Source organism: Phocoena phocoena, chromosome 20 (assembly GCF_963924675.1).
Source record: "Phocoena phocoena chromosome 20, mPhoPho1.1, whole genome shotgun sequence".
Taxonomy (NCBI): domain Eukaryota; kingdom Metazoa; phylum Chordata; class Mammalia; order Artiodactyla; family Phocoenidae; genus Phocoena; species Phocoena phocoena.
The window spans coordinates 17,190,698-17,204,222 of NC_089238.1; the positions used below are offsets into that span (position 1 = coordinate 17,190,698).

Sequence of the window (13,525 nt, forward strand, 5' to 3'; positions counted from 1 at the left end):
GCGGATGTGTCCCCAGGTCTGGATGTGTATGTATTTGTGAGAAGGGGTGTGTGTGTGTGTGTGTGTGTGTGTGTGTGTGTATGTCTGTGCCCACGTGAGCATGTGTGTGTGATGTGGCTGAAGTTGCAGAGGGCCTGCGCCACCCTCGTGGAGAGTGGAGGACAAACGCCGGCAGGTTTTTGGTGGCCCTGAGAGGTTTGTGATGGTGCCTGTAAGGACAGCCCAATGAGTCCTCTCCTCCTGCAGTGGAGGGGGCAGGCTGGAGGGGGGTGGCTGCTCTGGGGTTTGCCAGGGGCAGGAGACAGAAGGAACAGTGGCCAAGATGGGTCAGGATGTACCCCAAATCTAAGCTTGCCAAAGAAGGGAGTGAAGCCAGCAGGGGTGATGGCAGACCGCCCCCCCCCCCCCCCCCCCCCGCCAACACTCCTGGTGACACTTGGCCCTTCTGCTCTCTGTGTCCTTCGTGTTGACCAGTCTGTGCTTTCCAGGACCTCCTGAAACCTTCTGGCCCCATTAGGCCCAGGAGGGGTACTGGGGATGTTTGGTGTTAGGGCAGATGTGTCCTCTGGAGCTGGAGGGTTTGAGATTGACCTCCAGGGTCTGCCCGGAGACAGACCTGGAGCGGCAGGGTTCCCGTGACCTTATAGATGAGAGGGACAGAGGGCCGAAGACCGTCGCAGTCTCCAGTGGTTCTGGGGGATGCTCCGACCCGCGTGAGCTGCGCACAATCGGGGTGTCGCTGCCACCTCGTGGGCCTGCCGGGGATGCTCAGGCCTCTGCTCAGGAGTGAGGGCTTAGCGCCCTCTGGTGGCCCAGTACTGTCTCTGCTTGAGAAGATGTGCGCCCTCCCTCGCTCCCCCACTCCTCAACAGGTATAGATGCCCAGGAGCGGGGCGGTAGGCGGGCCCAAAAGTGAGGGGTCTCAGCCTGACTGCTTGGGTGGGATTTCTTTCGGCTCCAGGTCCTGCCGCTGTGTAGCTCTGGGCAGGCCTCTCTGTGCCTCAGTCTCCTCACCTATAAAGTAGGGTAAGGCATGGTCAGGGCTGCGGGGAGGGTGTATCAGGCAGCACATGGGAGAGGGCATCACGGCACTGGCCCATCAGGAGCGCTTGATTAGCGGTGGCAAACCCTAGGCCCCATGGTTTGGAATTACTTCTGACCTCTGACACCTGACCCTTGCCCTAGGCTTCAAGTGATCTTGGGAGCTGACCTCCAGCCCACTCTCTCCGTCTCCCCTCCTGGAGGCCGGCCCAGAGACGGGGAGGGGGCAGGAGCGTCTGTTCCCACGTGGCCCCAACCCCAGCGACCCCGTTGGCCACCCTCTGCTGTCTTCTTACAGCCGAGCGTCCTGTGCAAAGGGCCCTTCTGGGCAGCAGGAAGAGTCAGGGAGCAGCGCGGGCCTCACCGCCAGGCCAGGCCGCCCCGGAGAACCAAAGCTCAGGGCTGTCACGTGCCCTCCCCTGAGCCTGGGACCGTGGGCCACGGAGCCCCCTCCATCCAGCAACATCAGCCGGGGCTAGCACACTCCCCGTGCCAGGGGCAGCTCCCCCAGCCTCATCCAGGGTCATTGTACCCACCAGCAGAGGGCCCGGAGACGGGGGTGGGTTTATTTCAGCCCTGCTCAGCCCCAGACTGCCCACCCCCAGTTCCTGGAGACCACCCTGGTCCACTCCTGGGCCCATAGGTCAGCAGTAATCCCCTTGTGCCCAGTTCTAGGTGAGATCGGGGGAGATACCAGGACAAAATTCCCATGATTAGCCATGGGTGCTCCCCAGAGAGGAAAGGGCTAAGAGGATGCGGAGCGTGAGGGGAGACCACCTTCTGCCCTCAGGGCTCTCCTGGGGCTCCCATTCCCCCACCGAGGGGTCTCAACCCTGAGGATGAAATTGGTAAACAGGCCCTGCCTGGGAGGGGATAGGGGTCCTGGATGACTGTCCCTCCATCCGCTGCCTGCCCACCTCTGTCTTGAGCCCTTTTGTGGGTGGCCAGGCCCATGGTGACAGCAGATAGGATGGTTTGGTCATGTCTGGGAGCCCAGAGGTAACTGAAACTCATGTCTGACCGTCTGGCTGGACCTCACATCTCATCTCCCCAGGGGACTCCAGGGCTTTTGGGATGTTTATTCTCTTCGCCACTTAGAGAGCAGGTCTCATGTCTAGGGAGGGCTCAGCTGCAGGGACTTCACTGTGGGCTGCCCCAGAGAGGGCCAATTCGGAGGACCAAGCTGGCAAAGGGCACTGGGAGTTCAGTGGTTATTTTCCCAACTTGATGGGCCGGCTTGGCCCCTGGGAGGCTGCTATGACCCCTTCTTGGGTCCCTGACTCAGAGGGCCTCCTCCTTCACCACGAAGTGGCAACAGGTTAAATGGGGCAGGGAGGGGCAGGGGAGATGGTTCCAGAGAGGAGGGAGGAAGGTCCACATTCCCCCCATCCTCCCAACACATATACGGGCTCACACACGTGTACACGCCCCCTCGCCTCAGACACAGATGCCCATAAGACACCTACCACACCACTCACACACACTTATACACGTACACATAGATTCACATGCGCCCCCCAGAAACACACACACACACACACACACTTTCCTTTGTTGGCAGTTAAGTCCACTGTCCTTAGGGCTATATGAGGCTGGGCCTGGGGCTGGGGGCTGGAGCTGGGTCCAGCACTATCTCAGTGGATTCAGGGTGAGGTCTCAGGGCTGGGCTTCTGGAGCTCATACTGGGGACCATCAAGGGGTGATCATGGTCATTGCCTGGACTGTGCTTCTGCCGTCGCCACCCAGAAGGAAAGCCCCTCTTTGATGGATGTGTTTGTGTGTACATCTGCCCAGCCCAGGCCTGGTTGTCTCTGAGAGATGACACAAGGTGTCTTTTCCTACCCTCAAATACACACACACACACACACTCATTCACACCACGGAAGGATGGTCCCTGGGCAATCCTGATCGCCTCCAAGCAGCGGCAGTGGGTGAGGTGTTGAGGCATCTCTGAGCCTCTCACCATCTGCCTTCCTGCCTTCCACACCCGTGAATCCCTCAGGCCCTGACCCCAGTCTCCTCCCTGCCCCTCTGGGTTCCTTCTGTCCAATGGCCCAGGCCGCTTTCAGCTGGAACCCGAGCGAAGGCCTGACCCCGCTCAGGGTTCTTGGATACATGTGGCCCTGAGCGGGTAGTGGGCAGCCCCTACCCCCTTGTTCTGCCTTTATACCTTTCCAGAGCCCAGAAAGAAAGATGGAGCCAATCATGCTAGTGTGAACCTGGCTGGGATGTCCCACCTCGGGGAGCACAGCGCCCCCTCAGGGTCTGGCAGCATCTCCCTTAGCAAGTGGGAGCAGACTGAGAGCCAGCTCGGGAGACAAAGGCCACGGAAGGATTCAGGAGGGCATGCAGCAGACTGCGGACAGACAGGCTGACAGAGAGATGAGACCCAACGGTGGCAGACAGACAAACAGGCCCCTAGAAACGTCCAGACAGCACTTCCCATTACAGACAAGACCCCAAAACGTCACACCCAAACTCAAAGCTCCAGCAAACACTTTCTCTGAGGCCTTTCAAGAATCACCCTGACTTTTGACAATTTCAGACCATTTCTGCGTGTGAAAATGTATGCTTTTGGGGGAGAGGTTTCCTCTACAGCTCCTCCCCCCCGCCGCCCCAGAGCTGGTTCACATGTGGGCAGGCAATCCTGGTAGCTTTGAAGTGGTTCCGTCAGGGAATGCAGTCAGGGATCAAGGCCAGGTCAGGGGGTCTGCAGATGACATCTTCCGGCCAAAGCCCTGCTTATCCCAGGGTTCAGAAAGCCAAGGATGGCATCACTCCCTGCCTGGAAATGCCACACCCCCTGAGACCCGTGTGCAGTGTCCCATTGACCCCAGGGGCAGCCCCCAAATAGCAGCTTACCCAGAGAGCTTGTCACTGCTCTGGCAGTCCCCAGAGGGCCCCCCACAAAGTGCACTGACAAAAAGGGACCTTGATGGTCCTCCACGGGGACAGGTCTATCTTCTTTGGGGATGAATGTGCCGGTACCAAGACGGGAGGACCCTACTGATGGAGACCTGGCCTCGGGAGTCTGAGGCGAGATGCTGCTGGCATCCTGAAAGTGAGCTGCTGGGTGCTCTGCTCCTTCTGCTTGTGCCCTGGGCTTGCCTGGGTGGGGTCTGCAGGCGCGGGGCTCAGGCTGTCCTCAGGAGAGAGAAGGAGCCCCAGAAAGCACGGGGAAGGGCCCCTGTGTTTCCACACCAACGCACAGAGTGTGGACACGGCTGCTCTGGAAGCCATGTGCTTTATTGGACCCTCATTCCAAGGGAACCTCTCCCCTGGGTCTTAGAAAAGCTGCAAACCCTGTGGTTTGGTACAAGGCAATGGCTAAGGGATGCGGGAAATCCCTTACAGCCGGGGCCTTCATCCTCTGGGCCTCAGACTTCCCTGGTCATCCTGACGGTAGAGCTGGGTATGGGCAGCTGGGACTCCTGGGGTGTCCAGCTCATCCCCCAGCATCTTCCTTATTTGAGGAGTATGGAAGTGGGTATGGGACAGAGGCCAGGGTCCCCATCCAAGGCCTGGGCCTCTGTGCCCCCCTGAAGGGCCTGCACCACCCAGCAGGCACGGCTCCTCAGAGCCCTGTTGCTCTGGGTACAGCTCAGCTCCCAGGTGAGAACCCACAGAGCGTGGGATGCCCCTGCGGACAGGTGAGTGGGTGGGGCCGGGCCGCCCACGGCCGGTTGGCCCCGCCCCTCAGTACAGGTCTGCGAAGGGCTTGGAGTAGTTGAACATCAGGTAGTCCATATAGTAGAAGTCGTAGGTGCGCTGCCGCTGCGGGGTCGAGAGCTGGGCGAAGTACTGGTGGGCGATCTGTGCGGTGGTCCGCGCCTCCTGCGAGTGCCGGTCCTTGAACCGCGGGAAGGTCAGGTTCCGCGGCGCGTGGATGAGGCTCAGGAAGAAGTCGGCGTCGTCCTCCATGCTCTCAAACTTGCCCACAAAGTCATAGTCGATGAGGCAGGGGCTGCACAGCCGGCTGACGTGGTCCCAGTGGATGTCCATACCCACGGGCCGGTGCACGTCCAGTAGGTACTGGATGAACTCGGGGAACCGCACGCCGGAGCCCGTCCGCAGGGCCTCCCGAGAGGCGTTGGCCCGGTATCGGGCCAGGATGGCCTTGCCGAAGACGGGGTGATAGTAGCTATTGGGGTGCTCAAACTTGTCGCGGAAGGCAGAGACCAGCCTCTCGAAGGGCTCGCGGACGAAGAGCATCTTGGTGTAGGTGCTGAGGCGGTGAAGGATGCCCTGGCGGTCGAAGGTGTCCAGCCGCTTGAGGGCGCTGCCGTAGTGGACGGTGTTGTGCTGGATGTCGGCGGTGGACGAGGCCAGCCCGGCCAGCACCATGAGTACCCGCTTCCAGTTGGAGCAGCCGGCCTTGGGCACCTCGCAGTACAGCACGCGGTGGCGGTCCTCCACGAAGATGCGGGACACGTGGCGGGGCGTGACCGCCCTGCGGCTGCTGCTCGCCCTGTACTTGGCGCACGCCTCCCGCATCACCCGCTTGCGCTCCTGCTGGCTCTGGTGCAGGCTGACCCAACGGCCGTCCAGAGCCCGGGGTGTTGGCCGGACGAACGTACCAGCCGAGCTGTTGGCCGGGATGGCCGCCGCAGTTGGCATTTTCTTGATAAGCAGTCGCCGGCGGCGCTGCCGGGGTCGCAGACGGGCCCCCGCGTTTAGGTGGGCTTGAGACTGCTGGGACACCTGTAGGTTCAGGCCCCTCGGGCCCCGGCTGGACAAGTCTCGGGTGACACTCTCTGTGGGTGCCTTAAAGTCACCATCCTGGGAACTGCCTGATGGGAGGTCCTGGGGCAAGAAGAGAACTGGTTAGCAGGGTGGACAGGTCAGCTGGGCACTGGGGGTCACACAGGTCAGGCCCTCGCCACGGCCGGGGTCCCTGACCCCTCTGTAGACTGCGTTTTTTCCCAGGTGAGGGAGAGGGGGACAGGCTGGCCCTGCAGGACGCGACCCCTTTGGTCTGAGCCCCCATAACAGCCCCCACAATCCCCTCTCCCCTCGAGGCCGTGGTGTGAGGTGCAAGTGTCATTTAGGCCACAAGATGGCGTAGGTCTTCCAGGAATAGCCTCCTGGTGACGAGGGGCAAGGGGAGCTGGTGGCCCGGGGGAGCCAGGCTCAGAGGTAATGCTTCTATCAGCACAGGCCAAGGCCGCCATCCAAAGGGAAAGGGAAATTCATGGGGCCAAGGTCCCAGGCTTTGTTCCCAAGGCTCCTGGGAAAGACAGGACACATTTTTCTTTCCAAGAATGGGTTTACTGTGAGCTCTGAGTTTTTCTCCTCTGCTCTCCCCAACTTCCCCCAGGTTGCCCATGAGATTCATCAGACTCTCAGAACTCACGCTGTGGGGCTCCTGTGGCTTGATGTTGAACTTTATTCCTGAAAAGAAAACAGAGAGGATAGTGTTAGCAGTGGAAGTATCGCGTGGTCCACAGGGACCACCTGCTTACAGGCTCTTGACTGTGGGTGCCCGGGCTGGAAAAGGCAGCTCGGCGGGATGGGAGGAGAGGCATGGCACGGTACAAGTGCCCCTCCACTCTCATACCCATGCAGAGAGCGGGCAGCAGAGACTTGGTCCCACTGGCTCCCAGCTGATGCTCACTGCTGGGTGTCCCACCTCCTGATGTGACCATCACGAGGGTCCAGAGGCGCCCTGCCCAAGGGTGCCCGCATACCTGCCCAGTGGAGCACCCAGGAACCTTACAGCCTGCCCCCACCTCACACTTTCATTAAGTCGTGGGGAAGGGCCCTCTGGGAAGATCTGTCCATCTTCTCTTTATACCCTGTCCTAGCTCTAGCCTTTCTGTGCCTGAAGATGACACACTCGTACCCATACCTTGGCACACAGGCCTGGGAGTGGAACACACTCTTTCCCCTCCGACTTGGGCCTCCCCACTGGTTCCAGAAAGTTCCTTCACCTCGGTATCTGCTTTGCGGTTTTGGCCATCTCAGCTGGTCTTGGGGTCCCTGGCTGAGCTGGCTTCATCCTGCTCACCCTGGTTTTCTCCAAAGGGCTGAAGAGAGGCCCACACGGTGACTGATTGCCTGGTGAGCCTTTATTGGCGACTAGGGGCAGAATGCAGAGAGATCAGCGCATCACTGGCCACACTCCAGACTTCGTGCTGCCCACCAAGGAGGTGCTTTGCCTGCGCTTATCACTCAGGATAAGCTCTGGGGAGTCGAATCTTTGACCAGAGGAGAGGGTTTTGCTTTGGTCTGTTTGGTCCCAGTTTGGTCCTTTTCAGGGGAGGTCCTAGGAGAACGAAGGATTTCCTTTGGGGGAGCCTATTTGGGAGTCTTGGCTTCCTTCCCCATCCCAGCCTGGCCTCTGAGGCATCGGGGTTCTTCCTGCCCCTGTGCCAGGCGAGTGGACATTTCTGCTCTGAGGCTTTGCCAAAAGCCACAGTCACAGTCAGAACTGGGCATCCTTTAAACAAGCGGAAAGCTCCAACTTCCAGCTGGCACAGTGGGACGCCTGACTGAGTTCTGCCTGCTGCTGGGGTGGGGATTGTTCTGAAGGCACTTCCCCTGCTGTCTCTGTGTACACGGCAGAGGTCCAGTGGCTGGAGCCCAGCTGACAAGGGGACATCCGGGTCCTCTGTCCCTGACCCAGGGACTCCGCTGATTCCTTGTGAGATCCAGTTTTACAGGTTCAGCCACTGCTATGCCCCTGGCCTTATACTGGTCAGTCTGAGGGTGTGCCCACAATTCTCCTTCATTCATGTGCAAGTGAGAGTGGGGGAACGTGAGGCCACCCCCGGGCTGGAAAACCTAAATTCCCTGAGCCTGGCTGGACCTTTTCCGAGTCCCAAGAGAGGTGGAGGTGAAGGCACAACTTATGTTGCATCTTTCTTCTCGGCAGTACTATTCTTTGACCTCTTTTCCCAGAGGATGACCCTTCCCTGGGCAAAGGGCAGAGTGTCCACACCTTCCTGGGCATCCCCCAGCTTATGTGCATTATGTGTGTGTGCATGTGGCTGAGCCCTGAAACAGGCCTTCCAGACTCTTCCATGGAGAGGGGGAAACTCCATGTAGAACTGGCTGCACCCCTCAGGGGGTGGGGTGTCAGCAGCGGGTGCCTGACCTTGAGGCAGGAGCCTCTTAGAATTAAGCCCCTCAAAGGGTCCTCCTCTCAGCCCAGAGCCTCCTTCCCTCTGCCGCCCCCCCGTCCCCGCGTCCTTCCACATCTCTTCAGGTGGCAGTCCCCAGCATGAGCTTCCTGGGCTCATTTCCCTCTGATACGTGCAAGTTCCCTCTTGCAGCCAATGATCACAGATCCCTTCACCAGAAGGGACCCTCTGCACACTCAGTTTTCCTTCATGCTGCCGGGTTTCCTTAATTATTTTCTGATGGCAGCTGGCTCTGCTAAATCACCTTTCCTCTTCAGAGCCTCAGACACAGGAATTTACTCTGCTTGTCAATCCTGTCAACTTGTCAAGGTGCGATGGTGCTTATTTATATTCCTTTTCTGGAGCAAATGAGTCGTGCCAGATTCGGCCGAGAACGGGGTGGAGGAGCCACTTATAAAAGGCATCTTGCCATCAGGTGAAGTCAGCTGAGGATGTGCTTACAGAGTCACAGCCCCTACGGCTGCGACCTCCCATCAGCTCTATCCCCACAGCCTGGAGGGTGGTGGGCTGTGAGGTCTGACCCATTTTCATCTGTGCAGACCGGACAGGAGGGCTCTGAGCCCGAAGGGTTTCCAAGGCAGGCCAGGCCAGAGCTCTGAGCACAGCCTGGAGAGAAAGTCCTTGCTGGACAGAGCCCAGGGCTGGGTGAGTCTCCTGAGCTATTGGCCACTTTTGTCCGACAAAGCCAACCTGGTTGCAACTGTCCCCTTTGAAAAAAACAATTATCTTGTGGAAAACCCAACAACAGATCTTATGTGGAGCCTGAGTTGGCCACAAGCTGCATGTTCGTGACCCTTAAACTTATGGCAGCTCGTTTGCAGACCGTGAGCCTATCCCACATGGCCACTTTGGAATAAAGAAACTTAAGGAAGGAAATGTAACAGAAATGGCCGGAAATGGCCCCGCTGGCCAGGGTCCCGGTGTCCCTACTTTTTTCTTGGAGGAAGCTGCTCTTTCACACACTGTTCAGATAAAGGCTGAAGCAAAAGACCACCCCCAGCTCTGAGCAGGTGACGGCCAGGAGGAGCCTTGGGCATCTAGAGCCTAGGGCCTGCGCATTCCCTAAGGAGCTGCACTCAGGACCCTGGACAGCTCCAGGGCACAGCCCGGGAAGGGCCTGCCTCCAGGAAGGTATTGTCACCGGGAGCCCCCGGAACCTGTGCCATGGGGGACTTGGCCTCAACATAACACCACATGCCAGCCCCCAAATAAGTCTAAGAGGTAGATAAAAGCCATGCCCCCCAGCCTTCTCTTCCATCCAGTATCACCATGCTGCGTCTCACCTCACCTGTCTCCCTCACGCCTACCCTGCGACAGGAACCCCCGACGCCAGTCGTGTACACCCTCTGCTTTCAGAGTCTGAGTCACCTGTCCTCTCCCTTCAGCGTAACATTAATAACCTGTAAGGGAGCCCCATCCCCCTGTACGGAAAGAAAGAAACTTTCTCTTTCTGGATGGAGGAGATTGGCAGAGTGGTTGAAACCCATGCAGTATGATGGCAGTGAGCATCGGTGGGAGTAACCAAGGTGTGAGCTATTGGGGCTGCCAAGTGCCCTCCACACTGTGAGCCCTTCATTGGCTGGAGGTTTTCTTCGGAGCGTCTGGCTGAAGAAGCTTCCTGGCTGCCTGCCAAGGGGGTGCAGAGACTGAGTGAGTCTGAGTGCACCCACGCAATTAGCTCTGGGTCTGCAGTAGAGCTGGGGGGGTGGGTCACTGGCATGTGGGCTGTTGGGGAGGACAGTCCCTAGCCCACCACTCCTCTCTGAATCACAGGAGGGAGACCTGCTGTGTTCAGTTCCGAAGTCCCAATCCTGGATGCCCAGGACCCACTGGGGGTGGGGGCCGGGGACCAGCCTTTCGGTCTGGCTGTGTAGACAGGCGACACTGACGTGGGTCAAAATAGGACTCAAGTGCCTAGAAAGGGCTGCCTCCTGAGCCCTTGACCCCCTGGCCCCAGGTTGGTCATCTGAGGAGAGTGACTGCTGTTCTAGCTGCTCAAATTCCAGCCCTAGGCCCTGATGGGCAGTGGGGAGAGGGTCCTGCCGCTCTAAACGCTGCAGCCTTGGGGAAGGCATGGCTGTCCTGGAGGAGTCAGGCCCACAAACAGGGACAGAGATGGGAGAGAACTGGAGGGGCCAGGAGGGGCCCCAGGCTATGGGTGCAAGTGCAAAGTCCCTGCCCTGTCCGGAGTTTCAGACTCGTGGTCCTTGGATTCCCCAGAGTTTCCTGCACTGAGCTGGGTTTCCCTGGTTCCTGTTCCACAGCCTGGCTCTTCCGGCGGCTGAGTCTGCATGATGGACGTCCCCGCACCCATCTGTGCTGTCCACCCACATGTCCACTTATGCTGCCCATCAGGCCAGGAGACTCCAGGGGTTTCAGGCTGGGCGGAGCCAGGAGAGACACCAAAGGCAAGTCCCCCACTGCACCCTGGGTGCCCCACGTGCGAGATCCTGCATCCAAGCATCGGTCCCACCCCAGATTCCCTGGCAGCTGCATCCGGTGAGATGAACACCGTTGCCCTGCTCTGCTGTTTCCATATCCCAATTAGAAAGAAGTTGATCCTGTACCTACCACGTGTACTGGGAGAAAGGCCTTCACGCCCTGGGGCAGCCCTGCCTGGCTGGCCAGTGTGCAGAACCTCACGCAAGCGGCGATGAGCTACAAGGTGTGAGACTGGGATGCTGGCAGGAGAAACGGCAGCCACGGAGCATGTGCTGGTTGCTCGGGTCAGGGGAGAGACCCTGGGGGAGCTGCGAGGCCACACTCTGCAGGGAGTCTGAAAGGTTTCTGAATGAGGGTCCCCCAGAGAAACCACCAACAGGATATATGTATGTGGAGGAGGGTTTAGTTTAAGCGAGTGGCTCTTGCAGTTGTGGAGGATGGGTGAAATCTGCAGGGCAGGCCACGGCCTAGAGACCCAGGGAAGAACTGACAGTGCAGCTCCGGTCTGAGGTTTGTCTGGAGGCAGAATTCTTTCCTTCTTTTCTCCTAAGGCCTTAACTGATTGGATGAGGCCCACCCACATTATGGAGGGTAATCTCTTTATTCAAAGTCTATTGATTCAAAGGTAATCATATCTAGGGACTTCCCTGGCCGTCCAGTGGTTAAAGACTTCACCTTCCGACGCAGGGGGCGGTGCGGGTTCGATCCCTGGTCGGGGAGCTAAGATCCCACACGCCTCGGGGCCAAGAAACCAAAAACATAAAACAGAAGCAATATTGTAACAAAAGTTCAATAAAGCCTTTTAAAAAGGATCCACATCAAAAAATAAAAAAATAAAGGTAATCACATCTAAAAAATACCTTCACAGTAACATCTAGACTGGTGTTTGACCAAACATCTGGGCACCACAGCCTAGCCAAGCTGACATATAAACTTAACCCTCACAGAGGGTGTAGAAGTTTCCTAGGCCTGCTGTAACAGAGTACCACAAAACGGGCTGGTGTAAAAATAACAAAAATGTATCCTCTCACAGTTCTGGAGGCCAGATGTCTGAAATGAAGGCGTCAGCAGGGCCCTGCTCCCTCTGGAGCCTCAAGGGGAGGGAGGATCCTTCCTTGCCTCGTCTAGCTTCTGGCTGCCCCAGACGCTCCTTGGCTGTGGCAGTTTAGATCCAACCTCGGCCTCTGTCCTCACACGGCTGTCTTATGTGCCTGTCCCTTCTCCTCTGGTCGTTTTGAATTAGGGCCCACCCTAATGACCTCATCTTGATGACATCTGCAAAGAGCCTATAATATGGTCACATTCACAGGTACTAGAGGCTGAGACTTCAACCTATTTGGCGGGGGTGGGGGGGTGGGGCACAATTCAATTCCTAACAGGGGGGAAGCGACTTCAGAGGGCTTTCAGAGCACCGGGCAGGGATAACCTGGAGGAGGTGAGAAAACACTTCCCTTGCTGGGTTGGGTGGTCCAATCAGTAATGAAGGATTGCGTTAGTTCTCCGTGTTCTTGGGGCAGAAACTGTGTCAGACAGAGTCTGGCACAAGGCCTGGCACACAGCAGGAGCTCAGTAAGCGCTTGTGAAAAAGCCAAGGCTGCCTGGACTGAGAGCTGGCCCTGGAGGGGGGATGGGTGTCGGGCTTCTCTCTGCAGCCTAGGGTTCTGGCTGGAGTCCACCAACCCCCGGCTGAGCTTCTCCGGCTCGGCCTGGTAGCCTGAGAAGCGTCTGGGTGTCTGGGTGGCAGGTGCCAGCCGAGTAGCCGGATGCAGACAGGGGCTGCGCCAGCCGAGGGTTTGTCCAGCCCACCCCGGCTGTGTGGGGTCTGTGTGGTCGGAACTAAGACACACCCAGCTGGCTCCCTCCCATTGCCACCTGGGGGGGCACCTGGCCAGGGCCTGCTCCTGGGTCCTCGCAGTGGCTGTATCTCCTTCGGCTCTTCTCCCACCAGCTCAGGCTCTGCCCTTTTGAGGGGCAAGCCCTCCCGACCGCCCCCTCGGCCTCTGTCTGCCTCATTGTGAGCTGCTCCTTTCATCTGGGCAGATTGTTAATTTATGCAGATTTGATGCAAAACTTAGCAATTAGAGGGCAGCCTGGACTCAAGGCACAGAACTCAGATGGAAGAGGCCTCACCAAAGGGCCTTAAATTCTCACTTGTGTTCACTGGAAAATTCAACTCATTAAATTCTCTGTTAGGGACTCAGCTCACAGCCATGCCACCTCTGCTGCCCCCAGGGCCCAGGGCAGGCAAATGGGGCTCCAGGCAGCTGGGGGCCCCAGACGAAGGTGCTGGCTGCTCCTGGAACCAAAAGGTGGCTCTGTAGTCAGTGTGGACCTTGGGGAAAGGTGGGGGTCAGGCCACACATGCTCCTGGGCGGGACAGTAGGTGGCCCTGCAGGGCTCTGTCCTCTTGCCTCAGCCTCTGGGGAGTGGGGAGAACTTCTTCAAGTTGCCCTGAGACAACCAAACTCACAGTGGGGTCACCTTCGGCCCCAGACCAGAGCAAGGGCTTCCTCTCCCTTAACCTAGAGACTCCACTGAGTCATAGCTTTTAACAAGGGGTCAGCATATTTAAAAAGAAGGAAAAGAGAAAATGAGAACACGGCTGTGTGACCTTAACCTCACTAAACTTTAGTCTCCTCACCAGGAAGATGGGATAAAAATACCCATCTCCCAGTTCCACAAATGTGTAAATGAAACGATGCACAGTGGTGGGCATAGAGAGCGCACACAGGATAGAAGCCACCGGCCCCTGGTATTCCCATCAAATGGATACCTTCGCCCCGGCTGCGTTTCCCTGAGCCCAGCTCCCGCACGATCGCAGGACCTCTGGGACCTGTCTGCCGGGGAGGGAAGCGGGAATCTTCCCGTCTTGGGCTGATGGGCACCTGACAGCTCGGACC

At 58.2% G+C, this 13,525-nt stretch overlaps 1 protein-coding gene across 1 annotated transcript in view; it reads right to left on the bottom strand.

Moving 5' to 3' along the window:
• Positions 1 to 4,737: 4,737 nt before the first annotated feature.
• Positions 4,738 to 13,525, bottom strand: part of CHST8 (carbohydrate sulfotransferase 8) — a 65,408-nt gene continuing 56,620 nt past the window's right edge. The window contains exons 2-3 of the mRNA XM_065898354.1: positions 6,395 to 6,432; positions 4,738 to 5,844 (exon numbers count right to left, since the gene is read on the bottom strand). Of these exons, the coding sequence (XP_065754426.1) occupies positions 4,738 to 5,844; positions 6,395 to 6,432 (1,145 nt within the window). The remainder of the gene's footprint in view (positions 5,845 to 6,394; positions 6,433 to 13,525) is intronic.